The following is a 26590-nucleotide window of genomic DNA, read 5'->3' on the forward strand; positions in this document are numbered from 1 at the left end:
ATGGCAAAACAAATAATTGTGAGCTGCCAATAACATGAGGCATTTGATAAAACAAATAGTCCAGCTGCACACAGCCTTGCAGAGGGCATACATCCAACTAATGAGAGATAGTTTGATTACCTGGAAAAATGCAGACGTATAGGCTACTGGAGCCTAAGCCTAGTTCACACTACACGACTTTTAGCCCAATTTGAGCTCAGCCACCGTCAGGCTGTGATCGGGAGTAAATCAGCGGTTGATCTGCGGTTCGACAGTCGTTATGTGTGAAATACTCAACAACGCATCAAAACGGCTCCCCGACAAATTTCTGACACATCGCAGACATCTGCCAGATATCTAGCATGCCAAAAATCTGGAGAAGTCGGCCGACTCGACATCCACATCCAGCCAATGAGAGCAGGCAGCTTTTTACTCCAGCTTTACCTCCAGCTCTCTCTGTAGCTCAGACGATCTGCTACCTGAGTGTGCTAATCCATTCTTTCACCTGAAATCTTTGTCTTTATAATTGCTGTCTTTAAAATAACAAACAACAGCTGTTTTGTCTGTAAGTTCGCGTTATTTCCCGTTTCACATTTCATGTGTGTTTTCTTGACAAGACGTGGTTTAGAGACCAGCGTCGGATGACAGAGTCTTTGTCAGCTGATGTAGTCTGTGACCCTTTGTCACCGATCAGTCACGTAGTGTGAACGCCACAACGACAAAAGATGGCAGGTTGTGTAGTGTGAACAGCACGGCCATCGGCCAACGCTGAAAGTCATGTATTCTGCACGAGCCTTAACTAACGTTGATCCTTCATCACTGATACTGCCTCATAACACAAAAGATATAGGCCTAGCCTACCGGGTTTTCTCCTTGAAGCACAAACATGTATTCACTTTCCCACCATTCATTCGGCCCGCGGGCCTTGAGTTTGACACATGTGATTTATGGACAACAGTGGAGTTGTGTGGCACAGAGGAACAAGATATATCAGGCTTTGGCTACACAGACAACACTGGTTAGTAGAACACGCCAATTATTGGTTTTGGTCTATTATCTTTCAATAGGATTTGTTGACAGTAAGACAAATATAGCTTAACTCCAGCCTTATCCTTAAATACTGATTCATCACCGTCTAATAGCATCCTGTTTCAACAGAAATGACATCACGAGGAAGTATGGTTAAGTCATTATTGTAGATATTATTAGCTACTGTTTTCTCATGGTTATCTGCCTATTTAATTACAGAGAAATTAAAATTTCAATCATATGTACATTTATATATTCATTCCTTTGATTTCAAGGGAATGCACAGTTTCCTCCACATGTGATGTACACTCAAGCAAGAAATGCAGTAATATCTTGGAATGAATTTCTTGAATAAAATATAGACTTGTGATTTAAATTATCCTAATATGAGGAAATTAAATGTGAAGTTTCCTTCTGCCTCCATAACTTGATGAGAACATGCAGTGTTTTGAGCACTGATTAACAAAGTGGCTGAAAAATACATGGTGGTTAGACCAGATTCAAATAATTTTCAGCACACAACACTTTAGAATTTTTTTTGCTTTTTACTGGCTCTTGTTTGACATGAAAGCACCCCCTACTGATAAGTTTCTGTAAAAGAAGAATAGCCGTGACGCAAGGCCATCAAGGCTGAAGTGGACCTAAATATATTCCTTTTCCTTGCTGAGTACTCATTTTGATTCAGTAAGAAACCGCAGTTAATGTAAAAAGGATATGTGTCGAGTGGCCTGTCATAGCATATTTACAGATTCCATATCTCTGATTTGTATTTTAAACCGCAGAGCAGAAAGCCCACTGATATGCAGCTGAACTGAAATAAGGAACTAATCATCTTCGTTTTCGAGCTGGGAGCAAATACAGTAATAACCCTATGAACACATTCATCCCGACTACTGCAAATAAACTTTCGTAGTCAAAAATTGAGAATGGCGTTGATTACATTAACATCAATCTTCTGCCTTTGCAGGATGCAGGAGGTGGAAGCAACAACCAGACTAATTGTACTTGTATGTTTTAGTTAAATAAAAAACAATATAAACGGTAAATATTAATGCATTAAACAGGGCAGCATCAGTAAAGAGTATGAGCTGTACTGTTGCAAAAATAAAGCCAGGAACAATGTTTGCTTGAGCAGTGGTCACTTCAAATGTAGGAAGTAAAAGTCTGCATACGATTTCTTGCCACAGTGCTGTTGTCTCCTTGAAGGCACTCTAAAACCATAGCTCTGTTCCAATTTCCTACTGCATACTAATTTCTAAGCAAGATTTGATTGAAGGTTCATTCTTGAAATAAGCTCCAAAAAGCTGCCACAGGAAAATTCAGGGGACCAGGAGAGTTTGAGGATTTATGCTCTGGGGAACATGAACGTCTTTATAGAAGTTACTGGAAATCCATCAAATAGTTCTTGAGATATTTCAGTTTGGACCAAAGTGGTGAACCCACCGATTACCGCTAGCATGGCTAAAAAGTCAGTTTGCATAGTAGGAATCACTTAAGTTTGTGTGTGATGGGCACAATTGTCCCACAGTGCATTAAACACAAGGAACAAAGGAACACAATAACTACAAAGTAAGTATTTTTTTCCTTGGCAGGGGCATTCCAAGGTTATAGATTGATTTTTTAAAAGGTTGAGGTGTACTGTTACAAATAGTATACTTTGACAATTGGTATTAAGTGCATACTACTGTATTTGCAGTTAGTATACAGAATAGAATTGGGACACAGCTTATGAAATGATGTTTAATGTGTCTATCAGATGCTTTACAAATTTAAGTTTTTGATTTAAAAATGATTTTAGCTATCGGCCAATACATCTGACTTTTTAATTTAATTTTTCAACGATAAAATATTTATATATAAGAGACAGGTGTTTCAGACATCATGTGATTTTACACTGATTATTTAAGGCTGAAATGTTTTATAAAGAAATTGTATCAAAATGACATAACTGTTGATCTAAATGACAGAATTATTATAATTAAATTATCATTAAATTGACGAAAATCTGTAAGTAATTCAGTTGAGTATTTTTTGAAAAGGAAAATGAACAGCCCTGCTCGGATGTCATACTAATTTGCATGATAGTATTGAGGTGTTCGTGGATTGCATCCACCACCTGTGTCCACATCATTTATATTTGCAGAATTTGGGGAGAGTACAGAGTGACAGGGGGTATCTGACAGCTGTCAGAGCTGTCACTCCAAACAGTCGGGTTGATTTGAATTAAGGGCTTTATTAATTTGTAATAATACCCATTATACAGACTTCTTCAATTCAAGCTGCTTCCCTCAGGTTATCTCGCCTCTGCAGACACACACACACACACACACACACACACTAAATTAGAACACAACTTGGTCCACTAATGTTGCCATTACAAAACTCACCCACTGTGCAGTTTAAAGCTGAATGAAAATTGTGTGTTCATATTAACCGGCAGCATGAATTGAATAACTTACTGAATAACCAATGCATTTACTGAAACGGTTTCATGATGCCTTCTAAAATCCATTTCGGATGACAGCCTCATCTGTCATGAATAATTTGTCAACAAACTTTTGTCTAAGCGGAGTGATGTCATAAAGAGAGCTAACACCCTGGACATGACGGCTTCATCACACCTTTTCAAGATGTGCTTTGTTGAAACTGTGAACATAAATTTTTTTTCTTAACCTCTCATTCTCATTTAACCACTCACATTTTTTAACAGGGAAACAGTTAAGCAAGAGAGCCCAAAAAGAAACCCCTTTGTTGGAAAACTCAATATGCAAGTATCCAGTGTTATTGAATCCTTCACAACCTCTTTTCCAGCATTTTCTGTCCAGCTTGTAGTGCAGATGGATGCCTAACACTGTAGAGACATAGAGATATGAGTGAAACAAGCTGTTGTTTCTTCTGTTCCTTGTTACTAATTGTCTATTTAGGTCTGACTCGACTGTCGAGACTGTCACAGGTTCATTATTCTGTCAAGTCTCTAAACCTCTATGAAGTTAGTTTTGATACGTATGGTCATTTATTGTAAATGTCTTTTGAGCAATTGCTTCAACAGCCTAACAAACTAACCATAAAGTATTTGTGCAGATGCCACATTAAACAATCCTGCAGACCTTTGGAGGCAATCTGTGATTTTGTTGGCCATTTACAGTCTGATTGATGGAACCAAGATGGCGTGCTGATGCTCGGTTTGACCCAAGCATCCATTCCTGAAGGGTCTTTTAGACAACACCTCTAAACTGTAATTTCTATCGAACCGCTTGTGGTTCTGAAATTGGCTGCCATCAGAGGATGCTTTCTCAGATGTGAGAGGGCATCTTTTGCAATTTTCCAAAAGTTAGATTATGTTTCCAATATACTGTAGAGTGAGCAGCACCCCCTACTCTGCCACCTGCTGCAACCTTGTGTGAACCCTGCGGCAGTGTGCCAGTTGCATTCATAATCACTTCAGCGACATGTCTGCGTCAGCAGGCCCTGAGTGCCGGGCCTGCCTGTCAAATCTAAGGGAGAGTAATTACACCGCTGTAGTTCAGTCCTGGTGATTGGCAAGTACCTCCCTGCCAGCAGAAATAGTTTGCCTCCTCATCCAATGTGAATTCCTCTGGTCCCTGCTATGCGAATTAAATATGCCTCCACTGTAGGTGATATTGTTGCAGAGAAACAGTGAGACGGTGAGATGGAGAGAAGAAGAAACACTGTGAAACTAACTTATTCATTTTATTTTGAAGGGAAGACCAGAGGAGCCTTCTCTTTGCCCAAAGGAGCTCGAAATGTGTTTTTAAATGAAACAGAAGACTTTAGAAATGTACTCGGTGAGTCACGGTAGGTTTGTAAGCGGTGGACATCTCTGACAGAAGGTGACTTTGCTGCCCTGTAGTCTGAAAAACCTGTTAGATGCCTCACTGAAACATGGCTGAAGGCTCATTCACATCCTGTCTGCACACAATCAATATGAACACAAAGGAAGGAAGTTTGTAGTTAATTTGAGAGACTTCCTGTCATGATAATAAGCTGTGTACTATAATAGCAGTACAATATGGATGATTCTAAAAGCCCTTTGATAACACAACACATGGATATGAATGAATGGCCTGTTTCAATGAAAGTTTTACCTGCAGGCTTCCACAGCGAGGAGGAAAGCTGACATAGACATTTAGCATTACCTTTTTTTTTCAAACATCTTTGTAGAGCAAAGTGAAAAAAACTTCTGAAACACGCGTGATGTCCACCACTGCAAACACACAGAATATCTGCTTAACTTACCTTTCTCTGTCTTATCTTTCCTAACCCCCCCTCTTCTGCTTCTGCTGCTGCTGCTGCTACTACAAACTTGGCAAAGGTTACCTTAAGATGTTTCTCATTCCCCCTGGAGCTAGACATGTGATCATCCAAGAACATGAGGCCTCCCCTCAAATTCTTGGTAAGTCTGACTTCCTGACACAAACACATGTATGAAATCAGAGGATGACTAAAAATAGCTCAGCACCATCTTCCTCAAGTTTCCCTGGAAGACTAATGGGATTGGAACATTTATATTGTAAATCATAGATTATAGACCTTGCATAATAAATGTCACCTCCCAGGCTGAGAAAATTAGTCTTAAATTTGCTCTTTCATTATTCATCAATCTATTAAAGGGAGGTTACTTGATTAGTGGGTTCCCCTCTATTGCAAAACTGGTACTGGCATTTTTTTCAACCACTTGAAGTGAATTCACAGTCATAGTTAACCATATTCAGAAGGAATCAGCATTATTCAAGACCAGGATAATAGGAACATCGAACAGGTCAGTATGAAATACCTTTTATATTCATATTAAGTCCTAACCTCTGCAGGATCGTGTGTAGAACATTTTAAACGGTGGCACAGGGTCCAACAACAGCTGTCTGTGCGAATGGCCAAAATTTACTTCTAGTGGCTGTAGGAGTTATGAGTGGAGGAACAAGTGTAAAGTTATTAAAAAGCCACAAAGTCCTCAAAAGGGGGAGGTCGGGCTGGATAGATGTGTCAGCAAATCATGACTCTTGACGGACCGCTACGAACTACAAGGCATGGGTCACGTAACCGACGGAGATGAAAACATCAGAAGGATAGTTTTTTGCAGCCTTGCTAGTTGTCAACTTGTAGTGTAAAAGACAGAAAGCAGATAACACAAACGTCCTTTAAAAATGAGTAAAACTCTGAAAAAAATTCAGTGAAGCCTTTTTGTATACAGTCTATGAGTAATACGTGTTAATCAACTTGCAGAGTTTCTTCATTCGTTCATCGATAATTCTATATATATATAAATATATATGCATATATACGAAAACTCATAAAACAACATTGACAAGCTTCCATCCACAGTAATCGAACAGATAACATAGCTCATACAGCCAATTCTGATCAGCAAGCAGTAAACACCCTAACTGAAGTATCCCCGTTTGTCACTTGACCCTCACTTTGCAGGTTGTAGCTGTAATCTACAACCTACAACGGTTAATGGAAGACTGCTGCTGACTTCTCATTTCCTACAGACTATTAGCATTGGTTTCTTTTAACCATGATAACATTCATTCCCCATGTTTAGTATCCCAGTAATGATAAGATGATGGTAAACTATTTAAACCTTCCTAGTTGAGTAGTTTTTGTGCCAACCTCTTAACATACCCGTCAGGCCCTGGTGGCAGCTTTCGGTATATGCACACAACTGCTATATTTAACTCCATACTCGCACGATACACTGTTGGAAAGCTAAAATCCTTCTGATTCAACCAATGCAAACCATTTCAAGATACAATCACCACAGCGGGTACAATCAGCGCCTGTGCCAGACTACCCACCTACATTCACATTTGACGCGACTCTCCTATGAAGCCTCGTAGTAATCCACCGATAGATTCGGACAAAAGTGGTCTTCTTACATTGTCAAAGGTCCAGACGATCCAGTCCAGTAAAAACATTTCAAAAACAATCCAAAACACATTATTCCACCAATAAATTTCCAGGGACTACTGCTGTATCATGTCATATTTCCTAGCAGACGTTCCTAATATTTCATTATAACCACAAGAACTCCGGTTTGGATGGAAACAATTGTGAGATCTTACATCTCTTAATGAAACATACTAATTTTCTGGTTGATTACGCTGGATTTCATATGCTGCCTTTTGTTAAGAAATATTGTTACAATGTAAATGAATCACATGCCTGCATTATGGTATGATTTGGTTTTTAAGGCTGAGGTATACAGTCAGACACATAAGCATTTCATTTAATAAGAGATAAGAGAGAGATGTAGGTTATTTAATACACATTTAATTATCAAAATATAGTGCCTATGTGAAGAATATTAACAACTATGCGTTATGCCTAACCACTCTATAGAATTGCATCCTACTAGAACTACTTCTACTACTATAGAATTAACAATAGGCTAAATAAAAACTGAAAAAATAAATACATAAATATATTTACTGACCAATCATAAAAATGGTGTTAAATTAAATTTAGAAATATTTGAAGAAAATTTATTTGTGTGATGCCATTTTTTGGATGGTATTACTGCAAACAATGAGAAATATTTTAGCCAAAAATTGTGTTCACACCGTCCTTTACAATTACTCATTTACTCACATTTTCGAGTGGCCTTGTATTATGGCCTGATCAGCATCTTGATATGCCACACCTGTGAGGTGGATGGATTATCTCAGCCAAAGAGAAGCTCACTGACAGATTTTGACAGATTTGTGAACCATATTTGAGAGAAATAGGCCTTTTGTGTACATAGTTCAGCTCATGATGAATGGGGGCAAAACAAAAGTGTTGCGTTTATAATTTTGTTCAGTGTATTTAAAGTCATGCTTTGGGAGAAGATCTTTTTTCCCCTTTATGAGTAATCGAGTCAATTTTATTTAGATAGCCCAGAATCGCATACAACATAAAATATTTGCCTCAGGGGACTTGAACGGTTGAGAAATTGATTAGGGAAACTGAAATCCTCTTGAAGGAAAGAATCCCTCATGTAAGTAAAAATAGTAACAATCACTTTCTATTTTGCATGCATGCGAGAGATAATAAGGAAGTATGTCTACCCCAATCCATAAACATTGTGTTTTTATAGTATAGTGGCATTCACCTTCCGTTTACCATGTAAATCCGATTTAGTGTGTGACTCGTTTCAAAGCCTTATTACAAGGTGTTGACCCCTGCTGATTAGGATCAAAATGATGCCACAAGAGGCTGTGAATAATTGGTTTCTTCCCCCTGACTGGGTATCTTGATAAGCTTTGACATGCAGGAAGAAGTTTTCTAGCTCAATCCCCAATCATCCTCAATCATAGACATTCAAGCAGGTAATTCTAGGGTGGATGGCATGGACTGGCTAGACGCTGATTTGTATTTCATGATGAGAAGGATGATTAAAAAGGAAAGAAAAAGGGTAGAGGTTTGTTCATATTATTTAAGTCATTTTAGTGATGCTTGTACTCCTACTTACTACTAACTTTTTTCTGAATTTTCTGAACAAACTAGTTTTATTAGTTCTTCCATTTACCCTTAAATTGACTTTCTAGTGTTAATGAAGGCTTTCAATAATTACTTATTGAAAAAGTTTGACCTTCCACAAACAAGCTCATCAACTTTGAACAGCTGAGTCATTGCAAGAGATCAATGCCCATTAACTTTAGATTTTTCATAAAGCTAAACTGCAGTTGCCCGATAATGTAGCAGTAGACATCTGTAGTTTTTAGCAAATGTCACTCATAGCAGAGTAAATAATGCATATGTCAGGGACTGTTTTCAGATGCCAAATAATAGACGTTTGGTGCTTTCATGCTTATTCATAAATATAGAATATCGCCAGCCTTATCCTTTAAATAATATTGACTTGGTTGAAATTAACACCCTATATATCTCTGACAGCATTTCATTTTATGGAATCACTCCAGTCATCCTTGCCCGTGTATATCAAAATGTCCAAAACCACTAACACCATGGTTTCTGGTAATAAGCCTTGATAAAATGATGTGTATCTTGTAAAGAGAGAAATTTATAGAATTGGCTACAAGGGAGACATTAGGATTGTTACTCAAGATAAAGCCATACTGAGTTGCAATCCCACATCACGGGCTGTACTTTATGTGCAGAATCTGAACCGTATAATGACAATGTTGACTGTGAGTTCGAAAGGGGACACAAACAGAGGTCAACAAACACTTCGGCATCTTTCTTAAATGGACTTTGTCGCTCTATAACAACGTAACCTGACTTCCTCTGCTTCCCTCATAATTACTACGGTCACTAGAAGGCTTTCTCACGTGAATGTAAACGCGTGTCATTTTGGGGCACATGCTGAAATGACTCCTGCTGTGGTTCTTCTTGGGAGGACAGTCTCTCTCTTAATGTCTCTATTAGCAGCATTCCTAAAGAATATAATCATAATAAATAACCATAATAGTACACACACCTTCCTTGAGCCAGCTCTGATGGCGCATTCTGATGCATTATAAAACTGAAAGGCCCGGTCAGCGTGAATGTTAGTGGCTACTGTGAAGGAATCTTGGAAAGAAAACTGGACGTTGCCAAATGAAATAGCCTCCATACTCGCAAAGCAGCATTCCCCGAGAAATTTCAGTAAGATGGGATAGCCTTTATTCTGACTAAACCCAGCAGGTGTGGAATAAATAAAAGAAAAGCTCCTTTGCAGGAAGCGTTATAAATATACAATGTAACACCAATTAAAAAGGTTTGATTAACCTTTCATCCAAAGTGTACATCTGGCTTTTGATGAAGCATGTTCCTTCGAGACCGTGTTGTGCTTGAAAAGAAGCTGTCAATTTTAACATCAGAATTACTCCTCTGCTGTAGTTTCATAAACAGCATCCATCCTTCCTGTCACTGTCATTATCTGTTAAATGACAAGTGCTGATGGATACCTGTGAAGATCTTCCTCACTTACTTTTCAAGGTTTCCTGCTGTTAGTTTTGCATTTCTGTCAATGTGTCAATATTTCATATGTACTGCGGCACCACTGACCCAGTAAATAATCAGAGTTTATGCATCATGACTTCAAAACTAGTACTGCATTTGAAAGTAAAAGCTTAAGTTAGAGCACAGGTTTTTAAGGAAAACAGCAGATTTGAGACTTTAATTCATTAGATGAATCCTTTTTTCTGGTGCTCCAGGCTAACACAAATAAAGATGGTCCTAATTATTTTTTAATTGTAAATGCATTTTTATTTTGAATCCTGTTCCATTACAATTCTGTACGTTTGTATTATACTTTTACAAATGCTGACTTTGAGCATTAAAGTAACGTTTGTGGGGGTGATTAAGGTATTTTCCATAAACCTTTCTTTAGTTTACAACAGTTTGTTAGTATTGTTGGTATTGGTGAACCAAACAAAATAATACAGTGTAAGAAGATGATGAAGATGCAACAGTCACTTAAATAATAATAAACAAAATCATTTTAAAATAAAATACTTATTGCACCACCAGAAGTTTCTGTCAGCATGGTAACAACATTTATCTAATTCATGAAATGGAGTTTAGCACAAAAGGGAAACAAATTTAACAGTTGATCAGTAAATAAGTAAAATTTGACAAGTTCTTAATAATAAGAAAATGTGTTTTAGTTTATTTTGTGGTGTATAAATGTTTAAAGGGGGATTCTTTTTATCAGTTTGAGTATTGTTTGCTTTTGAATTAATCTGCAGGATGTCAAATAAAAACATGACTGACCTTTTAGTCTTTAAAGAGGTGGTATTATGCTCATTTTCAGGTTCAAAATCCTATTTAGGGGTTGTACCAGAGCAGGTTTACATAGTTTACTTTTCAAAAAACACCATGTTTTTGTCATACTCCAGCTACAACTGCTACAGCTCCTCTTTTCACCCTGTGTGTTAAAGGCTTCGCTTTAGCTATGGAGTGATGCATCTCACCTCTACATGATCTTTGTTGAGAGTTGCACATGCGCAGTTCCTAGTTAAGGACTACTAGCCAATCAGAAGCAGAGTAGGACGGATCATGAGAAGCGGGTAAACACGGCTTCGGTTCAGCTGTACATGTTCCCCTTACCAGCTTAGCAAAAGACTGGAGCAAGAGTTTCAGAGTGGTGAGTTATTAATCTGTAACAAATGTATCTTTCATCCATAAAGTTTTAACTGAGCTCTGTCTCTACATCACAGTAACAACTTTCTGTCCATTGACTGCCTGGAGGGTAGCTAGTGTTTGGAAGGGAGAGGAGAGGTATGTGCTGGAACTCAGTGTTTTCCCACCAAGGTTTTTTAGGGGGCGTGTTGGACTAGCTGCTAGGCGAGCATTATGACACGTGTTTCTCTGTGACGCCACAGCAAAGCGGAAGTAAAGGCTGGACTACCAACAAGCTGTTTTCGGACAGTTCAGAGCAGAGTTTTCTGTGGGAGATGGGAACTCCCTTTGGGGTGGACTTTGGGCTTTTTCACTTTGCACAAAAAAGGTATGTAACTCAATAAAGGAGAGGGAAAAAGCCAAAACGCATAATACCACCTCTTTAAAAGACCATCATGGCTCCTTGCTATCACTCAGCATATTGTAGACTTGAGCACCAGAGGAAATGATCTGTAGCAGAGTCGTGTGGGAGGTTTTTAACTCATTTTGCCCCATGAGATGCATTTATATGAATCCGATGTATTTAAAGCAGCTGACAAACATGCCCATTTTCCTTTCAGCCTCTCACTTCTGACAATTTTATCATTTTAGATGTTTGGCAGCTTTTTTTGTATAACTACAGAATGAATGAGACATCGTGATGTATAGGCATAATCATTCTAAACGAAAAAGATTCCATGAGTCACCCTTTTGAGGGCACAATTTGAGCTTTGTTTCAAATTCAGAACTTTTGTAAATGATAGAGTAAAGCCATTTCAACTGTGTCAGCGGCTCATAACACATGACTGATTACAGCAATCAAGAACCAGGCAACGGGGCATTACATTCTCAATGGAAAAGGAGAGGAGGTCAAGTCCAGAAGCTTCATTGACTTGGGCGTGGAGTGGCACTACATTATGGAGGACGATGTGGAGACGCTGCACACTGACGGACCTCTGCATGACCCCGTGGTGGTTCTGGTAATAATACATTCTTCTCTATCAAAACTTATATTGTAATTATTCTAAAAAGGCCATTGAACAATGAACACATAAAATAAGCATGTCAGCCATCCAGTTTAATCCCCATACCCCCTTTTTCTGATTCAGTTTCTATCACTATCTGTTATATTTTAATTAATGAAACTCATTCATTATCATATTAAATAGCAATTATGAACTTTAAACAGTCACAGATAGTTAAGAAGCTATAATGAATGACTTAAAGCAGTGAAATAAAACATTAGAGGATGCCAAAGGATGAGAATGCGTTTTAAGGAGGATTTCAAAAGAGGACAATGAATTTGCGTGTTTGAGATCCAAAGCCGGGTAAATGACAGAGCAAGATTTGGGCTCTACTAAAGACTGAATCACAAAATCACAGATACAGTATAAGTAGGAGTCTGAGCATGCAAAGTTCTCTTGGAGCCTGTACTTTGGCAGTGGCTCTGAAATTGGAAGGTGTTTCTCCTGCTGAGACCTGATTGAGTTACTGTGAGCTGCATTAATTAATCAAACCTGGTAGAGATCGAAGCATCGCTGACCTTCAAAGACTTGATCTCAGGCATGTGTCTTAGTTGAATAGACATGACTGTACTTAATTTACTTGATTGCAGGCTTTTAGACTCACATTTATCGATAGGCTGCCCAGACTAGACATAAGATAGCAATTAATGGGGAAGGTCCTGGAATTGGGGGGAGAAATTTTAAAGATCTCTCACTTGAAATGATTCAATACAAGGAAACTTTTGGATATCTGGCGCTTAACACCAAGACAGGTGAGTTATTCATGCAGGAAGCATCTATAACAAAAGGACTTCTAAAGACATGTATATAGCTGTGTCATCCATATTGTAGGAATAGGCACCTGACAAGGAGGCTTTGATAAGTATGAACAAGTGTTAAGGGGTGCAACTAATGATTTGTTATGATAACATTCTATCTTGTTTGTTTAATCTGCACACAAACAAATGTAAAGAAGACAATTTGTGATTTTAGAAGGAGTTATGTAGTGTAACTGTTTCTCTAACTGTTTATTTGTCTGCTTAACTACAGAAGCATATTGCTGCAATGCCAGAAAAAGAAAAACAGATCAGTATCACATTGAAATGTGGAAAGTTTAATGTTATAACTGTTGTTAAAACAAGATATTTTAATTTTATTACAAAAGAAAAAAATCACAATATAACAAGAAACTGTTCTTGTCTTTTTATAATGTGAAATGTAAGTTGTGAGTTTCTGTAAGCTGGGCACCTTACTGGAAGTAACTTATTATAACAATAAGTCATCACTGTTACATTTAGCTCCAGTGTTGACACAGGAAAACAAGGGATTTGGACCCATGTACAGACACCAGGCAGAGCAGATGCAGTTTTATAACTCCAAACTCCAAAAACACAGCAAAACATGAGGAACAGGGCTGAAGGTTAGAGACAGACACTTAAATATTCAAGAGGGCTGGAGATAACGAGACACAGGTGAAACACATCACAGCGCGTGCAAACAATCAAGACCGAAAGGAAGCAAAGTAAGACAAGATTCTAAAGGTGGACAACACGTGGAATATTAGCTTCATAATCAAGATAGCAAAAAAGGTATAGGCTATAGGGTACCAGTCACTAAATAATGGAAAGGGTTGTCACATTGAGAATGCTTGCACATCCAGCTTGATCGTTGCCTATGTTTTAAGGCAAGGGTGTCAGTATCTGTGCTGTGACTGAAGTAAAATTAATTAATGGTATTGCTGAATGCTGGAAATACATAACGTGAGGCTAGATGCTGCAACATTATCCTCACTTTGATCGACTAGTAACATTGCATATAGATCTCACTTATTGTTGACAGTTCAAGACATAGGCCTATGTACAGGTGCTGGTCATATAATTAGAATATCATCAAAAAGTTGATTTATTTCAGTAATTCCATTCAAAAAGTGAAACTTGGATATTGTATTCATTCATTAATCACAGACTGATATATTTCAAATGTTTATTTCATTTAATTGTGATGATTAAAACTGACAACTAATGAAAATCCCATATTCAGTATCTCCGAAAATTAGAATATTACTTAAGACCAATACAAAAAAAGGATTTTTAGAAATGTTGGCCAACTGAAAAGTATGAACATGAAAAGTATGAGCATGTACAGCACTCAGTACTTAGTTGGGGCTCCTTTTGCCTGATTTACTGCAGTAATGCAGCGTGGCATGGAGTTAATCAGTCTGTGGCACTGCTCAGGTGTTATGAGAGCCCAGGTTGCTCTGATAGTGGCCTTCTGCTCTTCTGCATTGTTGGGTCTGGCGTATCGCATCTTCCCCTTCACAATACCCCATAGATTTTCTATAGGGTTAAGGTCAGGCGAGTTTGCTGGCCAATTAATAACAGGGATACCATGGTCCTTAAACCAGGTACTGGTAGCTTTGGCACTGTGTGCAGGTGCCAAGTCCTGTTGGAAAATGAAATCTGCATCTCCATAAAGTTGGTCAGCAGCAGGAAGCATGAAGTGCTCTAAAACTTCCTGGTAGACGGCTGCGTTGACCTTGGACCTCAGAAAACACAGTGGACCAACACCAGCAGATGACATGGCACCCCAAACCATCACTGACTGTGGAAACTTTACACTGGACTCAAGCAACGTGGATTCTGTGTCTCTCCTCTCTTCCTCCAGACTCTGAGACCTTGATTTCCAAAGGAAATGCAAAATTTACTTTCATCAGAGAACATTACGTTGGACCACTCAGCAGCAGTCCAGTCTTTAGCCCAGGTGAGATGCTTCTGACGCTGTGTCTTGTTCAAGAGTGGCTTGACACAAGGAATGCGACAGCTGAAACACGTCTTGCATACGTCTGTGCGTGGTGGTCCTTGAAGCACTGACTCCAGCTGCAGTCCACTCTTTGTGAATCTCCCCCACATTTTTGAATGGGTTTTGTTTCACAATCCTCTCCAGGGTGCGGTTATCCCTATTGCTTGTACACTTTTTTCTACCACATCTTTTCCTACCACATCTTTTCCTTCCCTTCGCCTCTCTATTAATGTGCTTGGACACAGAGCTCTGTGAACAGCCAGCCTCTTTAGCAATGACCTTTTGTGTCTTGCCCTCCTTGTGCAAGGTGTCAATGGTCGTCATTTGGACAGCTGTCAAGTCAGCAGTCTTCCCCATGATTGTGTAGCCTACAGAACTAGACTGAGAGACCATTTAAAGGCCTTTGCAGGTGTTTTGAGTTTATTAGCTGATTAGAGTGTGGCACCAAGTGTCTTCAATATTGAACCTTTTCACAATATTCTAATTTTCTGAGATACTGATTTTGGGGTTTTAATTAGTTGTCAGTTATAATCATCAAAATTAAAAGGACTGAACACTGAAATATATCAGTCTGTGTGGAATGAATGTATACATTACACAAGTTTCACTTTTTGAATGGAATTACTGAAATAAATCAACTTTTTGATGATATTCTAATTATATGACCAGCACCTGTATGGCATAAGAGAGAAAAAGTTTATAAGCCAATGGTAAATTACATGGTGATCAACATCCTTGTTCCATCATGGTCTGTGATTTCTGTTTTATAGTGTAGAACATTCTAATATAACTTCTAATATATCTAGCATATTTCAACAATCCGAAATATAAAATGGTGTTGAAAAAAATGGTGTTTATTACAGCAAAGCCACAATAAAACAAACCAAAGGAAAGAAGGTCGCCAGTCCATCGCAGAGCACCACATTGCATTTACATTCCTAAATGACAAAACGCACTTTAACAGATAGATGAGGCCAGGAAGGTTACATATTCAATGTCTGAAAAGGCTCTTCTGTGCTTCAGTCATACAGGAATGGGGAAGACTAGTGAAATGGAGCTAATTCCCAGAAGGATAAAGGACTATTAAACCAGTTATAAAAAGCAATTCCCTTCTCTTTTCCTAGAGGATCTAACCATCCACTTTAGAAAGCTCCCCCAGGTCCAGAAAGAGTACAATAGACATAAAAAAACCCTGTAAAATTAGAATAAAAAAATGAAATTACCCAGTGGCTCATATTATGCATCATTTGCCAACATGGTGTAGAATACAAACTAATCTGTTGAAATACAGTCATATGCAAAAGTTTAGGCACCCCTGACAATTTCCATTATTTTAATTTATAAATAATTGGGTGTTTGGATCAGCAATTTCATTTTGAGCTATCAAACAACTGAAAGACACAGTAATATTTCAGTAGTGAAAAGAGGTTTATTGGATGAACAGAAAATGTGCAATATGCATCAAAACAAAAGTAGACAGATGCATAAATTTGGGCACCCTTGTCATTTTGTTGATTTGAATACCTGTAACTACATGATTAATTGGAACACACAATTGGTTTGGTGAGCTCATTAAGCCTTGAACTTCATAGACAGGTGCATCCAATCATGAGAAAAGGTATTTAAGGTGGCCAATTGCAAGTTGTTGTTCTCTTTGACTCTCCTCTGAAGAGTGGCAACATGGGGGCCTCAAAACAACTCTCAAATGACTTGAAAACAAAGATTGTTCAACATTATGGTTTAGGGAAGGCTACAAAAAGCTATAGCAGAGATTTAAGCTGTCAGTGTCCACTGTGAGGAACATAGTGAGGAAATGGGAAAACCAGAGGCACAGTTCTTGTTAAGGCCAGAAGTGGCAGGCCAAGGCAAAGGAATGTGAGAACAGTCAAAAACAGCCCACAGACAACCTCCACAGACCTACAACATAATCTTGCTGCAGATGGTGTCACTGTGTATTGTTCAACAATTCAGCGCACTTTGCACAAGGAGAAGCTGTACGGGAGAGTGATGCGGAAAAAAGCCTTTTTTTCACACACACCACAAACAGAGTCGCTTGAGGTATGCAAACGCACATTTGGACAAGCCAGCATCACTTTGGAAGAAGGTCCTGTGGACTGATGAAACAAAGATGGAGTTATTTGGTCAGAACAAGGGAGTGGCAAAATAAGACAGCATTCCAAGATAAACACTTGCTACGCACAGTAAAATTTGGTGGAGGTTCCATCATGCTGTGGGGCCCAAATTTATTCACCTGTCTAATTTCGTTTTGATGCATATTGCACATTTTCTGTTCATCCAATAAACCTCATTTACTGAAATTCACCGAAATATTACTGTGTCTTTCAGTTATTTGATAGCTCAAAATTAAATTGATGATCCAAACACCCAATTATTTATAAATGAAAATCATGGAAATTGTCAGGGGTGCCTAAACTTTTGCATACGACTGTAACTGTGCTTTTTCTTTCCAGTTAGGCTAGGACATAATTCAATGATACAGTTGTAGATGATAAGAAGACCTTTAACAGGATTATTCATTTATTCATTTTTTCTGTTGACTGGTCTCTTATGTTTGTTTATCAGGACTTCAGTACTTGAGACACTGTGTCATTATTTTAGTTCAATGTCTTCAATACATTTTCTTTTTATTTAGGGTTTGTTTTGCAAACATGCTTTTACTCACATTCTCACACACATAATCTCACCTTTGTTTTTCTTCATTACCCATTATTGTTTTCCCCCCCAGGTACACCAGCTATAATTTGTTATGTGTTACAGTATGATTTTCTAAACTGTCATCCATCAGCGAGTTGAAGTCTCTATATTATGACAGGGTAATAATTATAGACATTTTGCTTTAAACATACTGAGGAGAACAGCAGATCTGACAGAAGTTAATTAACAGTTTTCCCATCAACAGTACTTATCTGAAAAGCAATGGTATGAGAGGAGGAGCAGGACAGTACTTTCAGAAAACACTTGGGGGGATAAAAAGCTTTTAATGTAGTTTTGTGCTAATTTCGTGAATCATTAAGATCATTGTTCACACTCAATTTGGCAGGAACTGAAGGTTATAAGATAATTGTAATGGTACAAAGCAGATCTGTTTCAGAATGTAATGTTCCAAAATGTTATATTTGAGGCATGTTTCCATAATTATGTACTCACGGCTTTTAATTCATAAATTATTCAACTCAACATTGGTATTTAGTGAGTCGTCTCAACTGTTGAATTTAATGTAATATTGTACTCAACCGGTTAATTTATGCTTTCATTTCACTGATGAATTAATAATGGTCACCCATAAAATAATGTCATGAAAACACATCTCGTGAAATACTTTCTCCCATATATTTTACATGAAATTGTTCTACAAACTCTATTTAACAGAACAAAATAAATCAATATATCAGTAACACGCAATATATTACAGTCCAACTGAAGGTGAATTTTAGATTTTGTAATTGATTAGCTTTCTTCCCAAAGCCTCTTTCTTTTCTATTTTAGAAACATGAACACACATCTTCTCCTGCATCTCGGTTTTCTGAATGACCTACCAAACAAATATTTGTCTAGGAACAGCGCACTCATTACATCAGTTTACAGGCTAGTTAGCAAATTAGCTAGTGAACTGTAGCATACAAAATTGTTTAAAAACATGCTGGCAAATGCCATTTTGGTCTGTTCAGCCCAATTTTCCATCTCAGCACTCTATCATAATCTATAATATTGATTTCATACTCAGACCTTAGGGGAAAAGTCAGCACATTATTTTTTACCAGTTATCCAGCAGCCTTTTATAAATAAATACAACAACAAAAACGTACATCCATCCATCGTCAACAGCTTATCCTGCGTACAGGTCGTGGGGCAAAAACATACACAACATTGGAAATTACTTTGACATTCTTGACTGCAAACAGGGCTCATTAAATGTGATATCAGCTCAGGTTATTTTCATTACTGACTGCTCTCTTCATGGCTATAGCTCACAGATTATACTAATAATTATTGATTAAATGTATTATTTAATTACGTAAAAATATGTGTGTTAATCCCTCAAACCTAATACCCACACCAGCACCTGGGTTTTTTTTTTTTTAAAGCTGCTGCTTTTGGAATTGAACTCTCCAATCCACTCTGCAACAAAGTAAACAATGGATAATGCACAACTTTGCACTTTCACACACATTTTAATTCAAATATGCTGTAATGTGTTCTGTTTTTTTTTCTTCCTGTGGTTTGCAGATTATACCCAAGGACAATGAAACACGCTCTACTTTAATGTACAAGTACATCATCCATGAAGATTCAGTGCCTGTCAACAACAACAATGTCATCCAGGAGGACACGTTTGAGTGGGCTCTGAAGAGCTGGTCTCCGTGTTCCAAGCCTTGCGCAGGAGGTAACGCATAAATTATCATCAAATTAGAAAAGAATATATTGGAATAATTTCTTACTACTTTTAAAATATGATTATCTTAATATTTTTTTTCACTACTCCTGTTGTACGTAGGCAGCCTTCAATTTCACAGTAATAGATTGTTGTTTTTAACAGGATGAAAGTGTCATAGATCATATGCTTTATTCCCATTTTAGTTCATGCTACAAACATATAGGGAGCAGGGTTTCACCTCCTCCTCTCCCTCAGCAAGGCACACTCCCTTAGCACTTCTCTGCTCTTTTCTAGTCACATAACATTAGAGCTTATCTATATATAAATGGATTAGCTGGCGTCTCTTCTTCTGCAATAATGAAGTTAGAAGGACCATGGTCTTGTGTGATCTGCAGGGAAGAGCTCCTCTCTGTCACTCTGTTAAGACACAACTGACACATGTGGAATAAGTTTAAAAACAACACACAATATTAAACAGCAGAGATATTATTTTTAATAATTAAAGTGGATGTGCAGATTGTTGATATTTCATCATCGTGGGGGGGGGGAATCTGGGTAATTGAAACTCCAGGAGAACAGCGGGGAGAGGGACAGAGAAATCAAAATGATTGTCAAGAATGGTACGCATTATCATTATTATTATTATTATTACTATTTCATCATTTATCAGAATCAGATCATATAGAATTTTCACCATATCATTTATAGTAGATTATCAGTGTGTTTTTTGCTCGTGGCTATAGGCTTCCTACACCCACTTGTCTGAACAGCCCAATTGGTGAACATGAGCACCAATGAGAACAATGACGATTTCATACCCAGTCTGCCCAGACAAAAACAGTCAAAAAAAGTAGACGTAGCAGAGGAACAAGAGGTAGGGAACGACAGGGAAAGGGAGAGCAGCTCGTACTGCAGTATTGATTGACAGACCCTCGAGGCAGCTCTACTCCTTCGTCCTCTCATGTTGGACTGAGGGCAGACTGGACGCTTATATGACTTATGATCGCATCTCGAGGCACAAGCGGTATTACAACCCAGGACAGGTCGGGGCTAACTGGTTAGCATGCTAACTTCAGTAGATATCTCTGCAACACAGCACATAATTGTCTTGATTGTCTTGACATGAATGGTAATGTCTTGAATGTTTTAAACTAAAATTCTGGCCAAATTTTACAAAATGTACCTTTTAAATGTCCACTGTGCCTTTTTTATAGATTACACAAAGAGGTAATAATAAAAATCTTTCACTTCTTTGACAGGGTTTCAGTATACCAAGTATGGATGCCGAAAGAAAGGAGACACCAAGATGGTCCATCGAGGTTACTGCGACGCCAACAAGAAGCCAAAACCCATCCGCAGAATGTGCAACCTTCAGGACTGCACACAGCCTCAGTGAGTACAACAAGTGGCTTCCGCCAACATGAGTTGAGTTGTAATTTTAATCAGCTTAATCAACAATAGTGTCTGTGGTAGAGTGGGAGTGGAGTGAAAATAAGCACCTAACACCCAACAACCTGTTCTGTTTTTTGTCAATTTGTGAACTATAAATAACTTTCACCTCTGATGTGACGTTTTTTAGCACTTCATGTTTTGGTTCATAAGTCGTAATTGTATCGCAGAAACAGAATTATTCCGAGTCCTGGATTTCTTTGCGCTACACCAATCTATCAGTATAGGTGACTCCTAAAGAGAGTGGGGCAGTATCATTTCATTATATTGCATTGGGCATTGGTTTTCTATAAAATCAATTGAGAAAATGTGTGTCTTGGCAAAACTCATATAAAGATCCAAAATGACCCATGGTTCAACAGAAGCAATGGCCCGATTACCAGGGGCCAGGAAAAAGGTCTGTTGCTCTGTCTACGTCGTAAGTCAGTGGCCTCGCTGCCTAGAGGCCTTTTCAGACAGGAAGCTATTGACACACCTAGTGATTCATTTTTCAGTGAGAGATGAGCGGGTTGGAAGGGAGGCGCGAGCAATCTAACAGGCGGAGCGACAAGCTGGCCCAGTCCCGTGAAACTTTTGCTGTCATGCTCATCTCACGCACATGCCTGCCTGCTGCCAGAGTTTAATTGTGTTGAACTATTTTCTACGCACAGCACATCACAGGACAAGAGAGTGATCCTTGCTGTTTGTGAGTTTCCTGAATTATTTAACTGTTTCCTTGAAGTGATAGGGTATACCCACAATGACCTTCGCTGCTTTCTCTTGATCATTAAAAACTAATCTATATCTAATAATATATAGATCTAATAATTTTACACAGCTGGAGCACCAATCTTCGACATAGATCTACAATATTTTAGTGTACTCAGCTGAACTAAACTCACACTTGTAAACTTACTAACTCGACTAATTTAAAAGTTAGTAGTTATAATATTTTGTTAAACTCTTTCAATGATTTCTGGGAGATATTTTAAAGAACAGTTGTACCTACAGGCATACGGCAGTGCACAGAGGCTGTTGCCATGGTTACTACCCATATAGTGCCTGGCGTTTACTTGCTGAGTGCTTGTCCGCTTGTCTGTTCACATGAGGAGCGCAGTGATGGTCCAAGTAAGTACGCAGGCGGAGTGTCACTCCAACGTCTGAAAAGGCCTTTACAAGGCATGTCAATTAAGTAAAAAAATGAACCACTTTCTTCTTGTTTGAATGAATCATTATAATGTACTGCTAAAAAAATGAAGGCAACAGTTCAAAGTTCAAAATCCTTACTGTACATTAATTAGCTGAGAACAAAATGACGTGACGATGTTACGTTGGACACTGTGACAATAAATGAGTCCTGCTAACTGACTTCAAATTCATATTGTCTCAAGAGTTATATCATCATATTGCCCATCCTGATGCCTAAAAAGATTTTTCTTGCATTAAAATGTTCTACTACAAACTACTAGTGCACAATTTGATGGAAATTTGCACACACTGGGATGATTAAAGGGCCATAACTTAGTGATCATAAGTCTATCTCATTCATTCAGTACAATTAATCCTTGCACAAAGACTTAATATTCCCCTAATGGCTACTAGTAGCCTTTTGTATTTTTAACTCAGCCTTGCAGGGGTACTGGTAGGGATGTATGAATGTTTGTGAATGGGTGAATGTGACGTAGAGTAAAGCGCTTGGAGCAGCTGCAAAGGCTCTATACAAACACAGGCCATTTACCATTTATGAGAGAGATTCAAAATACAAGGATTAGTATTAAAGCAGCAGAGGCCGAAATATCCTGACTTTCTCACCGTCTTCACACATACATACTCAAAGTAGCAGGCACTCTAGTGTTATTCTCTTCTGTTGCCACCATGCTGGCATACAACTAAGTAGTTCATTTCATGAGTGACATTTTTCCACTCATCATTGTCAAGTACCAGTAGCTCATAAAAATTAGATACTGAATAGGGAAGCCGTTGACAGCAGGTTTATTTCCATAGTTGTTTGAGAAGGCGCAGATCACTCGCTTTTCCAGAGAAAATCAAAATCAGATTGGATGTCTCAGAGTTGTTGCTCCTGTGTGCCACAGGAAATTTACGTAAAGTTGGACCTTTCTCAACTTCTCCAGTCTTTCATCATGCCGGAGAACCCAGAGTGTTATTTGGAGGTTACATTAGCAATGAATGGCAGCATGTCACTCCTATAGAGTTTGAGTCCCTATGTTCGTCCATGATATGAGTGATGCTTCAAATACTTCTTACATCTTACAGTTCCCATAATGCAATTCAATAGCATTATTCATTAGACCTTTCTTGTCCGTTAAATGACCTCATCTTTTAAATCACACGCCCACCCTCCAGTTTGTAACACAGGGTTTCTGTTCAAGATGTTGAATGTCAAGTTGAAACATCATCTGATGTGTGAACTGGGGAAACGGTCTTCAGGTCATGGCACAATGCGTGTTCTCTCCCCCGCCTGTCAGTTCTTTCCTGGGGTTTCTCAGTCAAAAGGGCAGTACTTGCCATATGTGTCTCTAATGACAAAAGGATTAGTGGCTTGGAGACAATGTATGGAGGTGTAAAAATTTGATCTGGCCTTTTGTGTGTCTCTTTCTTCTCATCATTTAAACTTGCATCCCTTATCTGTTGTTTTACCATTAACCCTGCCACTGATTTTGCTTCTCTCAAGTGAGCTACTTTTTCCCATTTTTCAAAAGCTTGCCAATCAATCTTTTTCTTTCCTACTTTCTTTGCTTTCTCTGTCAACATAATTCTACATCTCCCTAAACAATCTGTACTCAGTCTGCCTAGGATAGGAAAAATGCCTTCAGTTACATCATGCCAAAGTGGAACATCAACAACCACACTTTTCCCCCATTTCTCTGCCATTAATTTAGCTGGACCTGAAAGAGTGTCATGCAAAGAATTAAGTTTTGTCCCCGATTTGTTCCCCATGTTTTTCTACTGACTCAGACTCACTGAACAGATCTGCTTTTACTTGCAATGGGTTTTATCATTCAAACATTCACTCTGATCTTCCCATATTGTAATATGGTCAGATCTTATCAAACACACACTAACTCTGGAGAAACTCTCTCAGCCGTATGACACTTGCATGATTGTGCACTCGTTTTCGTTTACAATTATGTATGCTAGTCACTGAAATGAGTTTCACATGAGTTTTATATATTTATCATCTCATAAAACACCCAGATATTTTCCCTTCTTAGTGGAACATAATGTTTGAAACAAACACTTATCACATCACAAAAACTTTGGGTTACTTAACGTAATCCCCGGTTCTTTGATAACAGAGTGAGGTTTTTTACCACTACTTTCCTCCTTGCATAGGCACGAAAAGAAACCGGTCTAGAATGATATCGAAGGTTTGCAGTGTAGCCAAGCTAGCAGCCACGCAAATGTCCTGCACTGCAACTCCCCTGCACTGCAACTCCCCTGAACAGGGCCCACGAAGTAGTCACACCCCTTGTGGAATGAGCCATCAAGCTCTGGGGGGCTGTAAACCCTCACACCTGTAGGCCAGAGATATGGTCTCCACAATACAGTGGGACAACCGCTGGCGGGACACTGGCTTGCCTTTGTGGGGGAGAGTCCAAGACACAAACAGCTGACAGCATAGCCAGAGATACACCTTAACTGTAGAAAAGGCCCTCCCCTTGTCCACCAGGTCTTGTAGGAAGCACAACACACTCGAGGCGCAACACTCCTCAAAAATCCGCCACTTCCACTATACAGAGAGCGAGTGGAGGAGGTTCTTGCACTCTGAATGGTGTCAATGAACTGCTCAGGTAGGCCAGCAGCATTCAGGTTCCACCTTTCACTGGCCAAGCCCAGAGTGCTACGCAGTCTGGGCGGGGGTGGTAGATTTCCCCACGTGCCTGGGGCAGAAGATCCCTGCGTATGGGGAGAGGCCATGGCTCGCCTGCCAGAAGCTGGATTATCTTCACAACGTAATGCTTGGATGGCCACCGTGGCGCCACCAGGATCAGTGACAACCCCTGCTCTCTGACTCTGACCAGGGTGGGGGATATTTGGCTGAGATCCCTGAGGTGAGCGACCACTGTAGCGGAATCACTGACCGCCTGCTCCCGCGAGCATGAACATATCAGATAATCGTCTATGTATGAGAATATTCTGATGCCACTGTTCCTCAACAGAGACAGCGCTGCTTCCACACACTTGCTGAACACCATCGGTGCTAATGACAGCCCGAATGGGATGGCTTGGTATTCGTAAGATCTGCCCTGATGAGCAAACCTGAGAAATTCCATGTGCTGGATAAATGGCGATGTTACAAACCAATCTTCCAGACGGATAGAACGGCAGACTTTGTGCGTTAACATCCTGAACGTGTATTTTCGTTGGTGTTTGTTTAACACATCTAAGATCTAAAATGGGGCGAAGCGATGAGCTTCCTTTCTTTGGAATGAGGAAGTAACGGGAGTAAAACCCTTGTTGCTCCTCCTCTGCCGGTATGTGCTGCATCCGCCCTGACCATTGACGCTAACGCACCGTTGAATCTGGGTGGTTTCATAGCGAAACTGTAGTCTGTACCCCTGAGAAATAGTGGACAGAACCCAGGGGTGAACTGCGCATGCGTACCACCGACAGCGAGCTTGCCTCTGTAGACACACTGTGACGTCACCCCCGGGACCCAGAAGGAGCGCTCTCCCCCCAGAGGAGCGTGAGCGCCCCCTGTCAGGAATAAAGGGGCACGACCCCGTATTGTTTTTGTTTTGTTCTTTGCAGCATCTAGCCCTTGGCACCGAGCCTGGCTGCGAGGATGCCAGCTTTATTTCTGAACATTTTACAGGTGCTTGGTGACACTGTGTTATTTCTGAACATGGTGGAAGTGCTTCGGGACAATGTGTTGTCTGCTCCCTAATTTTGCTGCCCTGAACACGGGGGCAGAAAACCCGGAGAAGGACGCCTGGAGAATTGACTTGACTCGCCGTAACGCGTAAGTCTAAGAATAGCATGCTAACTTACAGTTATCGGACACGGTAAATTAATACAGGGTGGCTGGAGGAGCGGTTCGCTTTGACGCGGACACCGCTCTGAGATTATGCTGCGTAACAGCAGAATATACTTTTTACAAAGGACTTACTGAACAAATCCAGACTAGCCATGCAAATGGTAGACAAGGGAAACAAATGGCAGATCACATCTAGAGTATTTGCATACACTCAGTAAACGCTCTTCCTGGGCTGACAAAAGAATGCAAATGTATGTGGCATCAGAGATGTCTCTCTATCTCTTGATTGGTCTATGTTAAAACTCTCACCTACATGCCAGCAGATGTTTATTAATAATAATAATAATAATCCTTATTTGTAGAGCACTTTTCAAAAACAAGTTACAAAGTGCTTTAACAAGTGTAAAGAATAATACAAAAAAAAAAAAAAAAGAAAAAAAGATAAGAGCATGAAAATTTTATATAAAATTAGTAAAATACAATAAAATAAAAGGGATAAAATAAAGTCAAATAAGATCGGGAAAAGCTCTCCTATAAAAGTATGTTTTAAGAAGGGACTTAAAAGAGTTCACTGACTCAGCCGACCTGATTTCCTCGGGCAGGCTGTTCCAGAGCCTCGGGGCCCTGACAGCAAACGCTCTGTCCCCTTTAGTTTTCAGTCGAGACTCTGGAACAGACAACAGACCTCTGCCCGAGGATCTCAAGGTACGTGCTGGTGCGTATGGGACTAAAAGGTCAGAAATATAACAAGGCGAGAGACCATGAAGAGCTTTAAAAGTGATCAATAGAATTTTAAAGTCAATTCTAAAACATACTGGGAGCCAGTGTAATGAAGCTAAAATAGGAGTAATG

The 26590-nt window shown here is 39.2% G+C and overlaps 1 protein-coding gene across 1 annotated transcript in view; it reads left to right on the top strand.

The window, feature by feature from the left end:
* adamts3 (ADAM metallopeptidase with thrombospondin type 1 motif, 3) overlaps nucleotides 1–26590 on the top strand; it is a 173126-nt gene that overhangs the window by 128763 nt on the left and 17773 nt on the right. Inside the window, exons 16-19 of the mRNA XM_046035379.1 lie at nucleotides 5342–5422; nucleotides 11929–12092; nucleotides 19164–19320; nucleotides 20571–20703. Coding sequence (XP_045891335.1) covers nucleotides 5342–5422; nucleotides 11929–12092; nucleotides 19164–19320; nucleotides 20571–20703 — 535 coding nt within the window. The remainder of the gene's footprint in view (nucleotides 1–5341; nucleotides 5423–11928; nucleotides 12093–19163; nucleotides 19321–20570; nucleotides 20704–26590) is intronic.

The sequence above is a fragment of the Micropterus dolomieu genome, linkage group LG21 (genome assembly GCF_021292245.1).
Source record: "Micropterus dolomieu isolate WLL.071019.BEF.003 ecotype Adirondacks linkage group LG21, ASM2129224v1, whole genome shotgun sequence".
Lineage (NCBI taxonomy): Eukaryota > Metazoa > Chordata > Actinopteri > Centrarchiformes > Centrarchidae > Micropterus > Micropterus dolomieu.